Below are 24430 nucleotides of genomic sequence, written 5' to 3'. Positions count from 1 at the left end.
GCTTTTGTCTGTACCCCAGTGAGGATAGTGTCTTAGTATAAAATCGCAATGCTGTGAAACAAAATCTTAATATTTAATCTCAGTACCGAGCAAAAGTCACATCAATATTTTTTAACCAATACTTTAATATTTACCTTATAGTATTATGTCTTCCAACGAAGTAAATAACTGACGAAAACACAAGAGAACATAAAGTCGTCTAGCCTCCCTCGTCTTGTCACGATGGAGACTTGTGCAGAACTGAAGTGAATTGCTTGTAACTGGTGGATTGGTCGGCTGTACATGAACTGATATGACCCGACTCTATTCAGAGATAGTGAAGAAAACAAATTAAGTGAGATAGTAGTGACTAGTAACGATGTTAGTAAGCAAATAGACAAACTAAAGCCTAATAATTCACCTGGTCCCGATGAGATATTTGCCAGAGTATTAAAGGAATGTAAGGAAGAGCTTAGTATGCCCTTAGCAAAGTTGTTTAACATGTCATTCAGGTGTAGTACCAGAATGCTGGAGGATAGCGAATGTAATACCGATTTTCAAGAAGGGGATAGATCACTATCCCCTACCGCCCAATCAGTCTAACATCAATAGTAGGCAAATTGAAGCAATCATTTCAAACTCTATTTGAAATCACCTGAGAAGCACCGATTGATCAATGATTCCCAGCATGGCTTCACAAGCGGACGTTCTTGCCTAACTAATCTATTAACATTCTTTTCACAGTTGAATCGGTGGACGAGGGGCACAATTATGATGTGGTATATCTCGACTTTAGCAAAGCCTGACAGAGTTCCCCACGAAAGACTAATTAGAAAGGTAGAAGCTCATGGCATCAAAGGTGACATCCTTAAATGGATTAGGCGTGGTTACAGGACAGAAACAGTGAGTGAGCATTAACGGCACTAAGTCCCATTGAGCAACGTCACAAGTGGAGTTCCCCGGCTCAGTACTTGGACCATTATTATTTATTATATACATAAACGACATAGATATCGGCATTGACAACAACATAAGTAAATTTGCTGATGACACTAAAATAGGACATGTTATCAAATCTGACGAGGACTCGCAAAACTACAGGAAGATCTAAACAAATTTTTCGAATGGTCTGGAAAATGGCAGATGAAATTCAACGTCGACAAATGTAAAGTACTCAGTATAGGAGATGTAAACAGGGAAACCAGATACCAGATGAACAACGATGCCATAGAGAACCGATCGAGAGAGAGATTTAGGAGTAATGATAAGTAGGAACCTTAAGCCAAGTAAACAATGTGTTTTTGCTCATAACAAGGCTAATAAAGTACTTGGGTTCATACAAAGGAGTGTTAGTTACAAGACTAGCGAGGTCATCCTAAAACTGTATCTTGTCTCGTGAGACCACACCTGATTACGCAGTTCAGTTCTGGTCACCGTATTACAGAATGGATATAGAATCCTTGGAAAGAATTCAGAGGAGAATGACAAGACTAATCCCTGGCATTAGGAACCTTGAGTATAGAGACAGGTTAGCATCTTAATTTGCACTCTTGAGAGACGTAGAGCGAGGGCGACCTGATAGAGGTGTATAAGTGGAAGGCAGGGCTAAACAAAGGACGTTACAAAGGTACTCAAACTATCCAACCAGGAGCGAACTCGTAACAATGGTTTTAAATTAGACAAATTTAGATTTAGGCGTGAAATAGGTAAACACTGGTTTGGAAACAGAGTAGTGGATGAATGGAACAAGTTACCAATATCATCATTAACTCGAATACCTGAATTGCTTCAAACATAGGTTGGATGCTCATATGAGCAATAGGGGTTGGGTGTAAACGGACTGCCCAGTATGGGCCAATAGGCCCGCTGCAGTTTCTCCATTCTTATGTTCTTATGTTGACCCGAGACTGCATGGTTTTGCAGCTACTGAGACGTTAATCCTTCCCTTTGTATCGGCGGCAAGTTAATCCTCGTCGTGTCTGACCTAACACCTGACCCACACCACATGAGCTCACTGGCGTACTTGTTTGAAGTTGTTTCATTAATCCTCAACAGGTTACAGGTTGTGTGTGTAGCGGGGCATAGCAAGGGTGTAGCTCATGCTTTCCTGGTTTGCCTATCGGTATGGAACAATTTGTATCCCGCACTTGGTATTCTAATCGGCAACTCACGCGGAGTTCAGGTTGATCCATGTTTCAGTGAATGCTATTATATCATTTTTTTGGTACATACCAAGCGCCCGAATATCATCCATTTTGTTTCTCTCAAGTACTCTACTGTTCGTAGTAGACATATGTTGGTCGTATTCTGAGTCCTCCCTTTACCGCATTTAGTTTTTAAAACCTCTGTAATTTAGTTTCCTTTATTATCATTCCTAACACTATTTCCCGTAATCTTTTTACTTTGTTTACCCGCTCCCCACTGCAAAGTTTCCCCACCCCCGTGCCCATATGTTCCCTAGTAGTTTAAAGACTTGATAACTTTTGAACTGCCCTCTAGAGACTCCAGCCAGGGTTACACCCCATCCCAAGACAGGTGCACCCCACCTTCCTAGCATAAAGGTCCCTTCTGTCGTAGAAGTTGTCCCATCTGTCACATCGTTGACACCAACCGCCCTTGACAACCATTCACTGTTAACTCTCCTTCTAGGCAGGACACCGCATATGCGGTGTCCTGTCTAGAAGGAGAGTTGTCAAGAGCAGTTGGTGTCAACGTACATCTTGACAGATATTGCAAGTCAATATCAGACTCAGGGTTGGCATTGATTAATTAAATTTGATTTCATTACTTGATTAAATCAATGACTTCTTCGTAAAAAATTCATTATTATTTTTTTTCATAAAAAAACTAACGAGAAGGAAATTTGTAGGTTTATAATGGAATATCTTTGTATAACTTTGTGCTAGGATTTAAAGTCATGTCATTATAAAAAATTTTTATTATGATGTTTCTGTGAAATATATTAAGCTTTGAAATATGCTATCTTTAGGAACACTGGCAACTCAGTCTGGAGTCTCTGGACATGAACAGGAATATATCAGGGCTGTGGCTTTTAGCCTGAACCAACAGTGGACAGACAGGACATTAACAGGAATGTATCTGGGCTGTAGCTCTTAGCCTGAACCAACAGTGGACAGAGAGGACATGAACAGTATTCAGTATCCTGTACTAGAAAATATAAATCATGAAAAATATATAAATAATGAAAAACAAAATGAATAAAAAAATCGATTTATTACTAAAAATCAATGATTTTTTTTTAAATAAAACAAATCACCAACCCTGATATCAGTCTCATTCATGGACAACTGGGACAACTTTTATGGCAGAAGGGACCTTTTGCTATGAATGGGGTACATTTCTCTAAGGATGGGGTGGCAACCCTGGCTGGCACTTTCGAGAGGGCAGTTCATATGATGTCCAAGTCTATAAACTGGTAGGGGAACATGTGAGCACACGGATCGAGGAGAAATAGTGTTAGGGATGATGAAAAAGATAAATTAGGCAGGGAGTTAAAACTTAAACGTGACAAAGAGAGGACACAGATCACGACTAACTTAAATGTTTAATGTACAAACAGTAGAGGTATGAGAAATAAAATGGATGAAATCAGGGCATTGGTATGTACCGAAAAAATCGATATAATAGCATTAACCGAAATATGGATAAACGGATAGACCGATTGGGAGAGGAGGCAGGGTAGCAATCTATGTCGGATAATCAGAAGTATGTAATCAATAGGGAACTAAAAACTGAACTGAATGCAGAAACAGTTTGGTTAGAATTAACCGATGGTAAAGAAAAAATTAATAATAGGAGTAATATATAAACCTCCTAATCTTGATAGAGCTAATGAGCAACTTTTTTGAGATGAAATGCACACTGTGCAGGGTGTCCAGACATAGCCAAGTCTGTTTAGAAGGCAACTTTAACTATTGTCAAATAGACTGGACCGACAGTACGGGAACTAAGAATCCATGGATTTTCTTCAACAGTTCAGGACTGTTTCCTAAGTCAATATATCGCCGAACCCACCCAGGTAATAATAGTTCTATCAAAACAGATAAAACCTGGTAGGGAGCGAGCTAGCAAACAGTTATCACAAAGAAGCGAGAATTAAAGTAGAACTTAATTATCAGATGCAAAAAAAATCCACTAAAGTCCCAGATTTCAGAAGGGCAAACTTTGATAGGTTGAAAAGGCAGCTGAAAGAAGGGGTATTACATTTGGGGGTAAATTACATGACCTCACTTGAGGTTACCTCACACAATATACCCACAAAGGGCGACCTCACTTTACCTGGTGACCTGACAGCGATAACCTCACAAAATATGACGGTTGAGGATGACCTGATCACGAGATCTGAGGTTGACGAGTTCTACAACAATTTAAATAATAAGTTAATGCACAAAGGTGGAATATGTCATACATACAACATTGGCAAGTAGGGTTGAGATAAGATAAGCAAAGAGGAATAATGAGCTGAAGGTAGCAAGGAAGAAGATATCAAACCCAAAGGTTTTGTCAAAATGTAACAAACTAAAACACGATGAACCAATACAGTCAGATACCGGCGAGCTAATGGATAACGACGGAGAAATGAGCAATAATCTGAACAGATATTTTTCAACAGTTTTTACCACCGAAAATTTAAACATGATAGCCAAGACACCAACTATATACTGTACAGAAATAATGAAGAAATAGATTAAGCGGCATAGTTGTGACTAGTAGCAATGTTAAACAAATCGACAACCTAAAGACTAATAAGTCACCAGGTCCCGATGAGATATTTTCCAGAGTATTAAAGTAATTTACATTCCTTTAAAACTCTGGCAAAGTATGCCCTTAGCAAATTTATTTAACATATCATTACAAATGGGTGTAGCACCAGAATCCTGGAGATTAGAGACTGGGATACCGATTTTCAAGAAGGGAGATAGATCACTACCCTCTAACTGCGGTCCAATTAGTTTAACATCAATTGTGGGCAAATTGATGGAAGCAATAATTTCAAACTCTATTCGAAATCACCCTGAGAAATACAAGTTGATTAATGATTCCCAACATGGCTTCACAAGTGGATGTTTATATCTGACAAATCTATTAAAAAAATTTCAACTGCTTTTGAATCAGTGGATGACGGACACGATTATGATGTAGTATACCTCGATTTTAGCAAAGCCTTCGACAGAATCCCACCTGAAAAACGAATAGGAAAAGTGGAGGCTCATGGAATTGGAGGAGATATTCTAAAATGGATTTGGGCGTTGTTACTGGACATAGGAAAGAACGAGTAAACATAAACGGCACTAAATCCGATTGGGGTAACATCACTAGCGGAGTACACCAAAGCTCAATACTTGGACCATTACTAATTATTATATACATAAACGACATAGATATAAGCATAGACAGCAACATAAGTAAAGTTGCTGACGACACTAAAATAGGGCGTGTAATCAAATCTTAAAAGAAGTCCGTAAAACTACAGAAACATCTAAACAAAATTTCACATTGTCTGAAAAATGGCAAATGAAATTTAATGTGGACCAATGTAAGGTACTTAGTCTAGAAGAAGTAAACAGAGAAACTAGACATCAGATGAACAACGTTGTTAATGAGAAATCCGACTATGAGAAAGGAATAATGATAAGTAGGAATCTTAAACTAATATCGCCCAATAAAGCTGCTGCAGCCTCTATTCTTATATTTTTATGTTCTAATGTGTTGGTGGTCACCTGTGTGCTGATGGTCACATGTATGTTGATGGTCACCCGTGTGTTGGTGGTCACCTGTGTGTTGATGGCCATCTGTGTGTTAGTGGTCTCTTTTGTGTTGGTGGTCACTTCTGTGTTGGTGGTCACCTGTGTGTTGATGCTCACCTGTATGTTGATGGCCACCTGTGTGCTAGTAGTCACACATTTATTGGTGGTCACCTGTGTGTTGAAGGTCACCTGTATGTTGGTGGTCACCCATGTGTTGGAGATCACCTGTGTGTTGGTGGTCACTTGAGTGTTGGAGGTCACCTGTGTGTAGGGAATTCTAATTTTTACACCGAGGAAAAAAGTTGACAAATATCTTCATTAATTTAGTAGTCGTGCTGAACATAATCGAGTGACAGTGTGAAGTGATAATTTGGGCTACAGTAAGTGTGAAATGATGACAGTGTGGAGTGATATATAATGTGATGGGATAATGTTAAGGGACAGTGTGAAGGGAAGTTATAAGGGTCATTAGAATGAAGCATTATCGTGGCAGTGGCATAATCCTCTTCCACTAAATTATCCCCAGTTATATTAATGACCCCGGTGAGTGTATTCTGGCCCTTTAACCGATGATTCTTTATGGGTTAATGGATCTGGAACATGTATATTATATAGGGTTTTAGTAGAGAAACCCAATTGTCAGTTATCTATTAATTGAGGAACTATCTCAGATACAGTTCCAAGTGTATATCACCGTAACTTAATCACTGTTAAGATGAGGACGCAGGCTCTGTTAAATAGCTCTGCTAAGTAAGTCCTGTCGATGAGCTGTGAGTGATAATGAGTAGGGACCCATCGACGGAGAACGGAAATATATCCGACGTCCTCCCTAGAGGGAAGATGGAACCATCCACGATGGCTCTCAATAACGTCTTCCTCTAGTCAGGGATATCAAACTACTGCCGCAATAGGTGGCCAGAGAGCCGGCTACTTAATGCCTTAGCAAAGCACTAAGTGACGCGACTTCCCGTGGGCACGCCTTAATACGTGCTTTGAACATGCTACCTCATAGCTAGTGGAAAGTTACAGGGGATGATAGTTATACAAGTCAAACGTAATTAACCCATTCATATAAATACTTCTGCCTATAAGAGGGCTATTACATCGCTTGGTCACACCATCCAAGCTCCGTGAGGAATAAACTAAACTCGCAGAAAAACCCTATATATAAGCCTAACCATGTTACATGCATATGTGTGTAAACACTAAACTGGGGAAGCTGACACCTGAAGTTGAACAGCTACTCAAGCCGTAGCCTGCAATGCCTTATAGAGAGTATATTATGTACAATGGCAAAATTGGATGATTCTGACTTAAAAGATAAATATTACTGCCAATATCATCACAATAGTGGAAATCGTTAACTTGGGGAAGCAAATCCTGTAATAACATGGCAGAAATAATCTTCGCCTATTTTGTGTTTAAGAACGCACCTTCTTAGCAATGTACAACATTTGCTACTATAATCACGCTGGATGAATGAGTGTGTGGGGCTTGAGACTCTTCGACGAAACATTCATTTTTGCGGAGAGCAATGGTACTGAGCTGTGAAAGGTTCTCCCACGGTATGGCTGAAAATTTGTAGTCTGTGATTATATACTGTAGAACTATCATATTTGTATTTGAAAAGATGTTTCTATGATATCATTAAAATTAAAATAGAACTGTCATGCAGTTTGTAAAGATGTGTCTATGACATCATTAACATTAATATAAAACTATCATATTTGTAGTTTGAAAATTATTAACATTTTTATCCTTCCTGGGAAAAAGAATAAAATGTCCCCATCTTCAATGTCTAAGGGTTGAAAAATCATTTAGATACAAACCAAAAAAAAAAAAACTTTGTCCATCCATTTACAGGAAATTTATATAAATTTTATTTAAAATAATTAAAGCATCAATAGCTGAAAAGGTGAAAAATAAATATTGAAAATTATATTACATCAGTATATATTAAAATAAGTAAGGCACTTTTAATAATTCATATAACCTACACGATGTCTATCTGTGTGAAGGTATGTCGTTGAATATGTGAATATATATATATATATATATATATATATATATATATATATATATATATATATATATATATATATATATATATATATATATATATATATATATATATATATATATATATATATATATATATATATATATATATATATATATATATATATATATATATATATATATATATATATATATATATATATATGTAACCGGTCGGAATTACTGGACCTTTAATTCTCACTTAACTTGGGGTTTATTAAATATTATTAGATGGTAATTCCAGTGGAAGCTCCCCTTTGAGAAAAATCCCGAACCAGCACAAGAACACTTAAATCTGCTAAACAAAATGAATTGTCCGTGACCCGTGGAAGGATAGCATCTGTGACTGGGATGAATGAGACACACTGTAAAATTTTGACACTTATATTCCCTCCAACACTACAAACACAATCAATAAGGGTACACCAATATGCGGACCTCTTAACCTGAACTTAAAACACTACTCTGGGGAATAAAAGTTATACAAGATGTTGAAATTATTAGAAACTCAGGCAATGCCTCATTAGAAAACAATAAGTTTAAAGTATTAAGAAATGTTGTTTGCACACATGAAACAGGCCTTAAGGGCTTTCAACAAAATAATATCCAGCACTGAGAAAATGGTATTAAAAAAACAAGAAATAATAACTCTACAATGAAGAGGCCTTTAGGGCACTCAACAAAATTATATCACCCCCAACAGATGCACACTTCCTAACCTAACTTAACCACTACTCTGGGGAACAAAGGTTATACCTGAGATCGGAATTATAAAGAAAAATTAGATGCATTAAAGGAATTAAATCACAGTATCACTCCGGTTCCACTTACTGACACAAACAATCAAAAAACAATACTATCAAAATCATTTAGGAACTATTACTACACACGTCAAGATAATATCAGTAACTGAAAAATGGTATTAACTACACACAAAAATATTGTCACTATTATTGAGATGTTACTGGGTCCACCAATACCCGTGAACCATGCTCCACCCAACTCGACATACACCCGTAATAAGGGAGATATAATTTTCCTGTAGGTATCCCCTAGACTCCTGGTCTCAGTGTGTGACCATTTATTTACTCAGATAGCCTCAGTGTACTCTCAGTGCGTCCATGGGCGGGAAGAGAGAACGCCCGCAGGTGACCATGGCCAGTAGGTAATACTTCTAGCTGACCGAGGGCACGTGGTGTTGTGCACCCACGTGGTAAGAACTGATCACCCAATGCTGATGCTGGTCCTGTGTCGTTTTAGTTGTCGGGAGCACTCTTTCACTCAAGAGATCCTTTGCTACCCCACTAACCAGTGACAAGCCTACACTGATCGTTCGAACGGCGACAATCGCCAATCCTCAATCATCAACGGCAGTCTCAAACGGCAGTCAACTCTCGCATTCAAGTGGGTTCTGACGGAAACCCTGAAATGAACTCACTGTTAGCTCTTGTTAACTTTATCACTGCCCTATCTAAACCCTGTCTGAGATCGATTGAGACTTACTTGTTATACTGCAATAGCCCAACACAGGTGACTAGGCCACGTGACTTTTTCTGTGACGGACGTGCAGGGACGTCTTGTTGGTTCCGAATGCTTCCACGTGACTGAGAGCTAGCCAGCCTCGTGTCCTCTCAAGGCGTTAGCTTAGGCCTACGTGACATATTTTCCGCCTAACTGATAACTCCTTGGGACACCCGTAACATTATTCAGACTGATAAACTATCTATAATAATTTCAAATTCAATAATAGTCCCTTAACTTCATGAATCGCATCATTATTAATTCGGCAAATTACATTTAATATCATATAGGCCTTGAAAACTCAGTATCGCCAATGGCGCGGCGTTTGAAATTACACTGAAATTTCTGAATATTACAATGGACCCCCTAAAAAAGACAGCACTGTCCTCATGTGCTGAGAAAAGTATGCAACGACCCCCCTAAAAAATTGTTCTCAGAACCTGCACCTGACACCTGCAAGGTGCTAAATGCAGCATTTCCGTCTTCTCTTCTCTCTCCCGCTAACATATATATATATATATATATATATATATATATATATATATATATATATATATATATATATATATATATATATATATATATATATATATATATATATATATATATAATGTATACCTAGATACCTGTTCCTTGTAGGCTTGATTGAAGAATCCTTTCTAGAATTTCTTGAAAATGAGAAATTGTTGCCTCAATCCCGTAGACTTGCGTGTGTCATTCATAGGAGACACAGCTGATGTTAAGGCCGGTGACTGGGTCAATGTCCACGAAAATCCTGAGTACAGCAAACTGCTGCTCCCTGTCAGTGAACTCAAGGACTCTGGGGTTCACTGGGTACCTTAGTGCATCCGCCACACCATACCTCAGAATGCTGAGACCATCTCTCGTGGTCGGAGATGTGTCATCACTAGGGGGGTGCTGGTAACTGGGGGTTACTCACGCCATACGAAAGAATTTTTTTGACAGGATGTTGACTGATGAGTAGTCACAACAACTGCAGTCACGTCCTGTCACACCCTGGGCAGTGAACGAATTATTTGCAGAAACTTATGTTCACTTCAGCTCACAGGATTGCTGCCACAATTCAGCATCTATCAATAACTCCGTATTCGTTATCGATATAAAAAAAAATTGTACATCATCTTTGGATGACAAAATAAAAATCACTCAACGTATAACGTCTCACTAAGGGATATTATATAACGGTTTCTTTGTAGATCCGCTGCCACGTATATAACAATTCTTCTTCTTTACCAGTATGCCACAGTAATGGGAGAACATAATATCTCTACCTTTACCAACTGTGTATCTGTTGAGATGACTGTTAGTGTGATATAACAGTTACTTGTGAAACTGTCATATATGTAACAACCTTCCTGGGTTGTCAGCACTTGTAACAATCACTTGAGAAGCACCACTGTAGATTCTACGATTAGTTAGTTATGTAGTTCCACTGTGTATTACCGTAGGCTAATCACTGTAAATTATCTCAATGTAGCTATTGACATGTTAACATGAGATGGACGAGGGCTATGTTAAATAGTTCTGCTAAGTACATCCTGTCGATACGATAGGTGAGTGAGAATGAGTAGGGACCCATAGAGGGAGTACGGAAATATACGTACCTCCCTCGAGGGAACACGGAACCATTCACGATGGCTCTCAATAACGTCTTTCTCTAGTGAGTGATAATGAACTACTCGAACGCACTTTCTTTGCAAGATCATTCTGCGACGCTGGAATAGTGTTTCCGACAGCGACAAGAATCTTGTGAAGGATTCTGAGACGTTGTCACCGTATGAACTGATCTTGTGAAAGGTTCTGAACCGCTGCTACCTTATGATCTGATCTTGTGAAAGGTTATGAACCGCTGCCACCTTATATTCTGGACCCTTTAACCGTTGATTCCTTCTGGGTTTATGGGCTGGAACATGTATATTATATAGGGTTTTAGTAGCGAAACCCAATTGTCTGTTATCTATTTATTGAGGAACTATCTCAGATACAGTTCCAAGTGTATATCACTGTAACTTAATCACTGTAGTTATGAGTGTTAAGATGAGGACGGAGGCTATGTTAAATAGCTCTGCTAAGTAAGTCCTGTTGTTGAGTGGTGAGTGATAATGAGTAGGGACTCAGCGAGGGAGAACGGAAATATATCCGACGTCCTCCCTTGACGGAAGACGGAACCATCCACGATGGCTCTCAATAACGTCTTCCTCTAGTCAAGGATATCAAACTACTGCCGCAAGAGGTGGCCAGAGAGCCGGCTACTTAATGCCTTAGCTCAGCACTAAGTGACGCGACTTCCCGTGGGCATACCTTAACCGAGTTCTGAACATGCTACCTCATAGCTAGTGGAAAGTTACAGAGGGTAATAGAGTATATAAATAAAATGTAATTGTAAGCGCTTTCCGGGCGTTTAAAGGTTAATCTGACTCTTCACGTTAAACTCAAACGTTATAATTCGGTCAAACCTGTTGAATACAATTTATTTTAGTTTTCAGATAAATCATACATAGGCAATCATACATAAATGTTTAATCCAATGTATATTCACATAACAATCATAGCTACGTAATTAGTCTAATCTTAATACTTATAATGAGTACTTAATTTGCCATATGCAATGGACAAAGTCTGCCTGTGTAAACTTAAATACAAGTAAAACTTGCGTGTTGAAAGTCTCAAGACAAAACAGGTTAGGTGTTGCCTCTATGGTGAGGATAGCTACAGTGCCAGTCCCTGCCTGACGTCGCATGCCCAGCCCTGGCTGGCCAAATTTGCTGGGTCAGGCGTCTATACAGAATCACGCTCCCCTTACTACCACCCAACACCTCAACCTCCTCTGGGTCTCTCCATCTCCACCATCTCAATACTCTATATAGTATATACTGTATGCGGGCAGGCAGACCCAATAAACATGACATGACTTACAGCCTAACATAATGTTTGTTTATGTGTCATCCTACTCATTACTGCTTGCGGTAACACTACTCACTACTGCTTGCGGTAACACTACTCATTACTGGTTGCGGTAACACTACTCATTACTGGTTGCGGTAACACTACTCATTACTGCTTGCGGGAACACTACTCATTACTGCTTGCGGGAACACTACTCATTACTGCTTGCCGTAACACCCACTCCGTTGAGCGTTCATGCTTGAAACCAGGTCAGGCCTTTGATACTTAACTTTGTCACGTTCTTGTGACTATGCTGCCTTCAGGCTGGTGGTATTTAACTTTGTCACTTTCTTGTGACTATGCTGCCCTCAGGCTGCTGATACTTAACTTTGTCACGTTCTTGTGACTATGCTGCCCTCAGGCTGGTGGTATTTAACTTTGTTACTTTCTTATGACTGTTGCTGCCCTCAGGCTAGTAGTACTTGTCAGCTCCTTAACTTTGTCACGTTCTTGTGACTATGCTGCCCTTAGGCTGGTGGTATTTAACTGCGTTACTTTCTTTTCACTATTGATGCCCCCAGGCTAGTAGTACTTTTCAACTCCTTAGGACATTTTTGGCCACGTGAGTTTGATTATTGGGCACTTACTTATGCCTCCAATACGGTGACCCTATGTCTAGGTTTTTCATCTGATGGGCACGTGCGTTTCTCGTCTTTCATTCATTTATCAGGCCACGTTCGTGTGCCTTGTATTTTACTCATTTATCAGGGCACGTTCGTGTGCCTTGTATTTTACTCATTTATCAGGGCACGTTCGTGTGCCTTATATTTTGCTCATTTATCAGGGCACATTAGTGTGCTTTGTATTTTACTTATTTATCAGGGCACATTCGTGTGCCTTGTATTCTACTCATTTATCAGGGCACGTTCGTGTGCCTTATATTTTACTCATTTATCAGGGCACGTTCGCGTGCCTTGCATTTTACTCATTTATCAGGGCACATTAGTTTGCCTTGTATTTTACTCATTTAACAGGGCACGTTCGTGTGCCTTATATTTTGCTCATTTATCAGGGCACATTAGTGTGCCTTGTATTTTACTTATTTATCAAACCACGGTCGTGTGCCTTGTATTTTACTCATTTATCAGGGCACGTTCGTGTGCCTTGTATTTTACTCATTTATCAGGGCACATTCGTGTGCCTTGTATTTTACTTATTTATCAGGGCATGTTCGTGTGCCTCGTCTTATTGATTTCGTTACAGTCGACCTGGCACTCATTTTGCCCACTCTAACACTCGCATCTGGTATCATTACAAACTTTGCTTTGATATTTGGGTGATTTGCAAAGCGATATCACTTCCGTCAAATATTATTGCTAATTGTGTTCTGCACTTACGCTAGACAACAGTAATGACAATTGTTTTCATTCTCATATGCACTACACTGGGAGTGATTGAGCTCACTCGGACAAAATTATTTTCTTCACTAACAAGGTTTAAATATTATCGCCACGATAAATCTACTGGCGTTATTATCAGGGCACGTTCGTGACGCTAGGTACACACACACACACATACACACACACACACACACACACACATCCCTCGAGTGGTGTGTGTGTGTGTGTTGGTTAGCCGCACTGACGTTGACCCTGGCTTCTCCCTCCTAGCCGAGTGTTGACTGCTACACGGTAGACCATTCACGTTTGACTGTAAGCGCCTTCCGGGCGTTTAAAGGTTAATCAGACTCTTCACGTTAAACTCGAACGTTATAATTCGGTCAAACCTGTTGAATACAATTCATTTTAGTATTTCAGATAAATCATACATTGGCAATCATACATAAATGTTTAAGCCAATATATATTCACATAACAATCATAGTTATGTAATTAGTCTAATCTTAACACTTATAATGAGTACTTCATTTGCCATATTTCTGTGTTGTCACAATGATAACCTATGCAATGGACACAGTCTACCTGTGTAAACTTAAGTACAAGTAAAACTTACGTGTTGAAAGTCTCAAGACAAAACAGGTTAGGTGTTGCCTCTATGATGAGGATAGCTACAGTGCCAGTCCCGGCCTGACGTCGCATGCCCAGCCCTGGCTGGTCAAATTTGATGGGTCAGGCATCTATACACAAACAAGCTCCCCTTACTACCACCCAACACCTCAACCTCCTCTGGGTCTCTCCATCTCCACCATCTCAATACTCTATATACTGAATGCGAGCAGGCACACCCAATAAACATGACATGACTTACAGCCTAACATAATGTTTGCTTATGTGTCATCCTACTCATTACTGCTAGCGGTAACACTACTCATTACTGCTTGCGGTAACACTAATGAATCCATTTATATAATACTTCTGCCTGTAAGACATGGGCTATATAAGTGCCCTTCGTATGGATAACGTCCTGTGACACTGAATTCTATTATTGAGACGAAGGATGAAAAATCAGGGATTATTATTTTCTTAATTCTTTCAATTGAGTTTCGTGTTCTTAGTGATAGCCATATAGGTGTCCACACCGGAGGGATTCTAACACTTAAGGTAACAATAACCGATATGATTGCAGAAGACTCACCTCTTGTTAATTGTCCTCGGGTACAAAAGACAGACAACACAGGAGCCTAATTCTCTTTCCCTTAATCAGATATTCTGCAGTCAAGGTTAAACAGAAAATAAAGTAGTAGTGGTACGTTCAGTGTGCCTAGCTTCATCATTCATGGAGCACCAGAATAAATAATGGAAGAGACTGTGTAAAATATGTAAAAAAAAAAAAATCCCACAGCACTTGGTCACTTACAATATGTGTTCAAATTTCAGCTTCCATGTACAAAAAGTGGTTGAGATATAATCCGGATGACCATTCAAGAACGACCCTTGGAGTGGCATGTGGGGACTGAATTGCCTCATCTAATCTAACATAATGAAATCTATCCAAACTGATGCTAATCTTATCTCAGCTAACCAAACTTAACCTTACCTTACCTCATCTTCCTTAACCTCACATTAATAACATAATGTGAGGTTTAGTCAGGTTCTGCTGTATATTTTTTCTTCAGTTGTATCAGCTTCCAAATTTATACTTCGAGCGATCTTTTTTTTTTTGGCTCGATTAAGGTTGTTTATGTAAGATAAAGTAGTGTCAGATCAGATTAAGCTAGGTAAGGCCTCAGAACATAAGAACAGGCAGCACTACAGTATTTACACCCAATATTTACTACTCATATATCTTGTCCAACTTAGATTTGAAGTTCCAAGCCAGTTCGAGTTAATGATGGTGTTTCTTAATTTGTACACTCTTCCACAACTATAATTCAAATTAACTGGTTCCCTATTTCACGTCTAATATATATATATATATATATATATATATATATATATATATATATATATAATTTTTTTTTTTTTTTTTTTTTTTTAAAGCTATTGTTACGTTTTCCTTTCTGGTTTGATAGTTCAAGTACTTTAGTTATATCACCTTTCTTTGACCCCGTCTTCCATTATACTTCGACCATACCGCCTCTTTCCTCGTCTCTCAGGAGAATGCAAATTCTGTTTTCGTAATCTGTTTCTATTTTCAAAGTTCCTAATGCCTTGCATTAGATTTACCATCCTCCTTGACCAAACCTGAACCGCATAATCCAAGTGCAGCCACACATGCGAGTGATCTAGTTTAGGGATGGCCTCGCTTATTCTGTTAGTAATGCTCTTAAAAATGAACCCAAATACTTTGTTATCTCTATTTTAGGTTCCTACTTGGCATTACCCAATTTACATTTATTAACAGTAAATGCATCTGCCATTTTTCATTTCATACTAATATTTTGCTTAAGTCTTCCCGCAAGATTTGAGAGACCTAATCATATTTAATTACACGTCATATCTTTGTGTAGTCAACAAATTTGCTTACTTGTTTTATTAGCTCCAGGGGATTGACCAAGTGGTTAAACCATGTTTAGTGCTAGCTGGGAACAACTCTGTGTCACTCTGAAGACTGAGCTTGTGAAGGTTAAGGATGAAAATGTGAGGCCCAAGGAGGAAGATGTGTGACTGGGAGAGTCTGTGAAAGACGACGACGCCGACCAGTGGAAAGCAGTGAAGAGAGGACTGCCTCGGCTGGTGGTAAAAACACAAAAATATCAGCTAAGTGTTCAAACTCTTTTAGTCTTCTGGAAGATGAAATGGACGGTAAGAAAGAAAAGGATAAAGTGGACATGGAAGGTGATTCTCAGGTAAGGTACATGGATTATGTCTTTTGTGATAGAGACATGAGTAGACGGATGAGGGTGTTGTAATGACTGCTTTGGGCACCATTGTAGTGACTACCATTGACACTATTATGAGTATATAGTGAGGGTTTATAGTAAGAGGGATTGCAAAGTGAGAAAAGTTGGTAGCGTGACCCAATAGTTTATATCACACTTAATATGATCTTAGATGGAATATTCTAAACAACAATTATTCTACGTACAGCTATTTATTAGTTAAGTGAATGAGCACGGGACACACTATGAGTCGTTCTGATAATGACTCACGTGTAACCTGTGGGAGGCTCAGTAGCTGGGTTCTCTGACTGCAGGGACTGGTTCTGCTGGGGAGTGTGGTCCTCCTCCTCCTTCTGGGTCGGGACTTGGCTTGAATGTCACTCCAACTGCGGCTGGCTTCTGTCTGACCCTGAGAATAAGCTGTAGGCCCCCTTTAATCGTCCTTTTTTTTCTTTTAGGTCACGGGCCCTTTCTTTTACAAATCTGACAAAAAACTTCCTTGTCCATTTGTCCCTTCTTACCTGGCGCTTGGGGTTTTTCTAGGTCACCTGTCCTGGGTATTGTAGGCCTACCCTGGGCTCTCCCTCCATAACCGTTAAGTACGTCATTCACCTAGTTTGGATAGCTTTGTTCTGACAGAAATTCGCTATAGTGTGTTTGCCAGGAGCTAGGGTGGGTGACATAGCAGACAGGATGAACAATATCATGTCTGTTAATGGGAACTAATCTAAGTGCCTCAGTGCAGATGGCAGCGATATTGGCTGGTGTAAGAGTGAAGAGCTCATTGGTAAGTTAAAAGTAGCTATTGGCTCTATTAGGAAGAATGGCTGTCTTGACAGATATTGCAAGTCAATATCAGTCCCATTTGGTGACAACTAGGACTGCTTCTCCGGTAGATGGGATCTATGTGCAAGGGATGGGGTACGTTTATCTAGGGACACGGTGGCAACCATAGCTAACTCCCTCAAGAGAACAGTTGAAAGGATGTAGAAGAATTCAAACTGCATGAGGGTAGAAAGGACTGCAATTGGCACGAGGATACATATTGAAAGGTTACTAAGAAAGTGTACTAAGAATGACAAAAAACGAAATTAGATAGAGAGTTGGACACAAAACGAGACAGAATGAAGACTCAGATCTACGTGAACAGTAGAAGGGCGAGAAACAAGATGAAAGAAATCAGAGCTCTGCTATATACTTAAAAAAAATCTATGTTATAGGAATCCCTGAAACCTAGATTAACTTAGACTCACATGAGTTACCTGTTGAAAATCAAATTAAGGGTTGTCACCTATTTCATACTGATAGGAAGATGAGGAAATAAAGTAGGCTAGCACTCTATGTCAGGGATAATTTGAAGTGTGGTATCAAAAAAGAAATATAAATACAAATTGACTACAGAGGCAGTTTCAATAGAATTAACCGATGGCGGGCAATTAATAATAGGAGTAATATATACACCTACTAAAGTGGATAAGAATGAGAGAAACTTATTTACGATAAAATACGAAGAACTAGACACTTGAAAGTCTGTATAGTAGGGAATTTAAATAGATTGGACTGATATTACAAGTACAGTAATTGTGAATCAGAGGCTTTCCTTGAAACACTTCAGGGATTTTTCCTTAATCAACAATACTGTATAAATGAACTCACCCGGGGGAATACTTTATTAGATTTAGTTTTTTTCAAACAAAGAAACCCACATTAATTATTTCGACTTAGGGAGCGAACTAACTAACAGCGGTCATAGAGAATTAAGATTCAAAATAGCACTTAACGTTAGTCGCAAGGAAAATTCCATTGAATTCCCAAATTTCCGTAGGGCTAACTTTGACAGTTTCAAAATGCAGGTGAAGAAGACACCTCACGTTTAGGTTTAATTTACACGACCTCACAAGAAGGTTTAAATAACATGACCTCACATGTTGTGACTGCAAAGGGTGACCCTACCTAATCAGGTGACAGGAACACGATATACGAGTACCATAACAATTTGTATATTGAATTTAATAATACGCAAAAGCGGAATATATCATATAAAAAACAAAGATCAAGTAAAAACGACTACAAACAGATGAACAGTTATTTCAAGAATAGTAGTGGGCAGAAAAGGCTATATATAGAAGAATCAAACAGGCAGATGTTTACCTCCAAAATTATTTGAATTAATAAAAATAAAATAAAAATAAAAAAAATGGCAAGAATGACATAGGGTTTCTTCCCAATGTACCAAATTAAACACGCGACAAGATTGGACCAATAGTCAAATAATTGCGAGCCAACTGATATTGAGGGAGAAATGAGCAATATTCTGAATATATATTTTTCATCTGTTTTCACAACCGAAATCTTAAACATGACCTGAGGTACAGTACATACCTTACGTGCGAATCCCCAGCTATTAAGGGTTTTTTTAACCTTCATTATCGACCTTAACTTTATCCTTCTTACCGTTCAATTCGTCCTTCAGAAAATTGAAAGAGTTAGAACACTTACCTAATATAATGTGCTTCACCACAAGCCCTGTCGCCCCTCTCGCAACTTCTTTCCACTGTTTCGGCGGCATTGTCCATCGCAAACTCTCCCAGCCACAGATTGTCCACCTTCAGCATCACATTACCCCCCTCAACTTAACATTCTCCTTCCTCAGCCTCACAGTCTTCTTCACCTTCACAAACTCAGCCCTCAGGAGGTACAGAGCTCTTCCCAGTTAGCACAAGATGTGGCTAAAGCACTTGGATAATCCCCGGGGTTAACTTTTCACAACCTTTCCTCTAGTGAGGTCAGTGGTCAATTGTTTAAATTGTATTAAATTAGGTTTTATTATATTAGGTTCGAATAAATATGCAGATATATTTACACACACACACACACACAAACTGATGTGATCGAGGTCGGCCGGTCGGTCAGAGATGGGCTAGGTGGGTTAGGTGTGGTCCAAAGGTGGGCCAAGTGGGTCAGAGGTGGGCCACAACGCAACAATAATCTCTGATGTGTCTGTCATCTACAGGTTCCTCTCCACGGGCCTCCCTGATGCTGCTGTTGTTACCCATTACATTGCTATCTTCCTGCTGCTGTGAAGCCGTCACACGGATGCTGTGACGTCCTGACGTCGCTGTTACTCCCCATTATAGCGCTCTACGTCTACTGCCCTGACGCCGTCAAGCAATTGCTGTGGCGCCCTGATATTGTTACTACTTGGTGCGCTGCTGTCTTGCTGCTGAGACGCCCTGATGCTGTACTACCTGTCACCCTGGTCTCCTGGCGCTGCCCGTCACGCTGCTCTCATCCTGTAGCTGCATCGTCTTCACGCTACGGTGCTGCTCTGTTCCCATTGCTGTGAGGCCGCGATGCTGCCTTTGTGACGCCGTGACGCTGTTCTAGTAATACCGTAGAGCTGTTCTTTTGACGGTGTGATACTGTTCCTGTGACAATGTAATATTGGTCCCGTGACGCCTTGGCGTTGTTCCTTTGACACTGTTCTTCTGACGATGTTCCTTTAGCACCGTAATGCAGTTCTTGTAACGTTCTAACGATGTCCTATGAAGACGTGACGTTGTTCTTACGACGCCTTGATGCTCTTGTTATGACACCGTGACGAATCTCTAACGTCATGTCACGATTATAGTGACACCAAGACATTGTTCCTGTTTCGTCTCCCTGTTACTGCTGCCCGCGACGATGTTCTGTGTCTGTGACGCGGTATATTTTACGTCACACTAACGCTGCCCCTTTCCCCATACTGCTACAGCGTGACGCAGTTGTTTTAAAGGCTCGACGGAGAAAACTGGGTATTTCAATGTGACATTAGGAATATAATGGAGTGAGAGTGACGGGGGTTATGTGACGGTGACAAGATACAGTGTGACGCGTGACCCAGCCGCCACTGTTGGTGGGACAGAAAATTCCCATTTAAGAATCAGATTGACCTCAGAGCAAAAGAGAGGTACAAGTTTAACTCGGAATTTCTGGATCTTGGCCTAGCTTCGCTATCCTAACTTTACCGAACTCATCCTAACTTACCCTAACAACTTATTGAAACTTAATATAACTTAATCTAACCTAACTGAAAATAACCAAATTATAGCCTAATCTAACTTTGCCCAACCTAACCTGATTTAGGTCCATATTTTAGGATTAGTTTTACCTGCCTGTGTTAAAGTGGTAGGGAAAATGTTCTACCATACTTATCTCAACACACTTCTTTTTGTTTATTCTCTGATTCTAATATGTTCCCCACTTTTACCTAATCATGGAAAGCGTAATCATCACTTGTCATTTCTCTCACATGATCTACCTCTTTTTAAGTTTCTCCCCACTTCATTATACTTTGAATTTGTGTCTGCGTAAGAACCAGGTACTTCAAAAACTGGAAACTGATATTAATGAAACTTAGCAGGTAATATAGGTTCTTGCCAAAAAATAAATACGAACTCCATCTGTGATGGAAGGTGATAGCTGGAGTCAGATGGTCACTGGAACAAAGTGATCGCTCTAGTATACAAGGTGGACACTTGAGTGAGGTGGTCGCCTAAGTAAGGTAGTCACTTCAGTAACGCAGACATTAGAATAAGCTGTTCATTGTAATAAGATGCTCTCAAGAATAAGGAGGTTACCGGAAGAAGATAGTCACTGGAATGTGGTAAGTGCTGGAGTTAGGTGGCTAGTATTTGCTAAACAAAAATACAAAACTGACACCACAAACAACATCGTAGATGCCTTCAAATATTAATTTAGATTATATAATGTAAAGGTCCGTAAAATAACTTTGATGCAGCTGATTTAAGACATAACATATCTGTTAATATTGTCTCTCCTTTGTCAAAAGTCTGGAATTCTAAATTTGAACCATGTTTTTGAGCTTTGATTTTTTTTCTTCTTAAAATCAATTAACTTTTTCCTCGGGCAGTACCAAGCCTAATCTTAACGTTTCCTCGCAAATTATCAGCACCAAAATTACTTTCATATTCCAGCACACAGGTTGAAGGATTCCCAGTCGCCGCCCACTTCGAAAACTTTGTAAACTAATGTGTCCTTTGTAACTGGACAATTGTTCGCCTCCTTTTCGATATCGTTTCTACACCTTTAGGCGATACCAGCGACATATGAGGTTTCGGGAAAAATACAGCAATTATATCAAACGCTCATTCTTCAAATAAATCAGTGTAGGTTAATTATCATTATTGAGTATTTTATGATTAAGAAATGTTTTACTCATAAATAATATTGTTAAAATTCAGCAGCATGTTTAAAGATTTGTGAATGTAAAAAATAACTTGCAAACTGGAAAATGGTTCTTTAATTTAATAGCCAGTCACTAAAGAGCAAAGTCGGTTATCATAACATACCCCGGTCACCAAATATCTTACCCCGTAACCACATGACCTACCCCTTCACCGCATAACCAGCATGCCACCACATAACCTACCCCGGCACAACATAACCTACCCTGTCAGCATAGAACCTAGCACGTAACCACATAAACCAACACGTCACCACATAATCCAGTACGTCACCACATAGCCTAGCACGACACCACATAACCTAACGCGTCACCACATAATCTAGCACGTCACCACATAATCCAGCACGTTACCACATAATCTAGCACGTCACCACATAGCCTAGCACGTCACCCTATAACTTGCACGTTACCACGTAACCTAGCACGTCACCACATAACCTAGCACATCACCACATAACCTAGCACGTCACCACATAATCTAGCACGTCACCACATAACCTAGCACGTCACCACTTAACCTAGCACGTCACCACATAATCTAGCACGTCATCACATAACCTAGCACGTCACCACATAACCTAGTACGTCACTACATAACTTAGCACGTCACCACATACTCTAGCACGTCACCACATAATCTAGCACGTCACCACATAGCCTACCCCGTCACCACATAACCTAGCACGTCACCACATAATCTAGCATGTCACCACATAGCCTAGCATGACACCACATAACCTAGCCCGTTACCACAAAACCAAGTCCATCAAAATACAACCTAGCACGTCACTACATAATCTACTATGTTACCATTTAGCCTAGCACGTCACCAAATAATTGACACGTCACCACATAACCTAGCACGTCACCACATAACCTAGCACGTCATCACATAATCTAGCACATAACCTCATAACTTAACACATAGCCACATAACCTAGCATGTAACCAAATAACCTAGCACGTCACCACATAACCTAGTACGTCACCGCAATGAAGCTTCGCCATGAACGATAAAAATTGGGTTAGGAGGTCGACCAGTTTCTAGTCAGGGATAGGGCCGATCACCCCCTAAATACTCAGAAAGGGTTTTGCATGCAATGATCCAATTTTTCAACTCTGTGAAACTTGGTAGTGTCAAAATCGCTGGGTCTGTGAGTCCTTACCGCACTCGGTGGGTGAATGTGTCGGCCTGTCTGTCATCTGTTTGACTATAAACTCCTTCTTTTTGAAGAGTCAAGACCTACTTGCAGAGTATAAAACTGTAAAGTGACTTTCAAATTTGGCCTGTATCTAAATTGCGAAGTTCTTACCAACCTGTTTGCAAGGGAACTTTAACAATTTATTCTTCTTGATAAAACAAGGACAACTTTTCAATATATAAACTTGTTTAAAAAAAATGAACATTAATTTTCCAATACTGATTGTGATATGCTTAATTATCCCCACTAGGCAACATATTTAAACAAAATAGTAACACTTATTTTGAGTATTCTGTTTCAATTATAATTTATACTGAGAGTAAGAGTACTAATAAATTCATATGTATTTTCAATACCGTACTGTACATGGTTGTTATAGCCATGTTAATTTCTCTCATTCTGATATGCTAGGCAATACAAATTTTTTAGTTCATTGTCACACAAATTGTTGTGTATTTTCCCTTGTGAATTATTTTATTTTATTTTATTTTATTTCATTTTATTTTAATTTATTTTATTTATTTTATTTTATTGATATGCATAACATTATCGATGTAGGTGTATTATCTAATACTATATTTGGTCCTCGCACTTAGTCATCATTGTATTCCCTTTAAATTGTTTTTCTTATTAAGATAGATGATTGATAAACAATACCTTTATCAGACTCATCTGTAGAAAAATTTGGGCATTGCCCCACCCCTCCCACCAAAAATCCTAGCTAAGTTACTGAGATCGATGAATTTGTGACTGGATGATTCATATACTATTGAATTCACAGGCACTGATGTCAGTTAAGATAGACACTAGTACTTTCAAAGTTTTTTTTTTTTAGAACATTCTTACCTAAGAACAGACAAAATTGGGAATTTCACTTCTGGACGTAACGTTGATATTGGGAACAGCCATAGAGTTTGATTTCACAAAAGCTGGTTTACGGTTTTGGAAGTGATATACTACAAATACTATAATATCAAGACTACATTTTGATCATAATCTACTAAATCGTCATATTTCAGTTGAGCTTTAACCTCGTATTTGGTTTATGTCGCCGTTTCCTTGTACAGTCTTTATGATAAAAAAAGGGTAGAAACGTGTCGCTTTCAGCATAATATTGTGGGCGAGCCAAAGGATCTCATTTAACCTTGTGAGATCGGCACAGTAAACACTCTTAAGAAACTGGTTTCTTAAATTCCTCAAGTTGTTCCTCCATTTTGCTTCCCCAACATGAGTTATTCCTCCATTTTCGTTCCCCAACATGGAGTTGGTTTTGATTTTAGCTTTACTAGTTTTGATTTATAGGAAATCATCTTTCAACGTCAATTGTTTTCAGTTCCTATTATTCGCTGTTCCCTTAATACATCACCCCCCAGCTCTTGTTTACTACACTGTGCATGACGCTAGACTCAGTATTGTGAATAATCATAGCCCCTTGTCACACCTGCATCTCTCTCCTTCCCCATTTT

The 24430-nt window shown here is 39.2% G+C and overlaps 1 protein-coding gene across 1 annotated transcript in view; it reads left to right on the top strand.

Annotated features, from left to right (window-relative positions):
• Positions 1-23312, top strand: part of LOC121870901 — an 80866-nt gene extending 57554 nt beyond the window's left edge. Inside the window, exon 6 of the mRNA XM_042372873.1 lies at positions 19528-23312. Coding sequence (XP_042228807.1) covers positions 19528-19619 — 92 coding nt within the window. The 3' untranslated portion in view covers positions 19620-23312. The remainder of the gene's footprint in view (positions 1-19527) is intronic.
• The last annotated feature ends 1118 nt before the right edge of the window (positions 23313-24430 follow it).

This window comes from Homarus americanus, unplaced genomic scaffold (genome assembly GCF_018991925.1).
Source record: "Homarus americanus isolate GMGI-L3 unplaced genomic scaffold, GMGI_Hamer_2.0 scaffold52512, whole genome shotgun sequence".
Taxonomy (NCBI): Eukaryota; Metazoa; Arthropoda; class Malacostraca; order Decapoda; family Nephropidae; genus Homarus; species Homarus americanus.
Note: the sequence above shows the minus strand (reverse complement) of the source record. Positions and strands in the feature narration are given on the sequence as shown.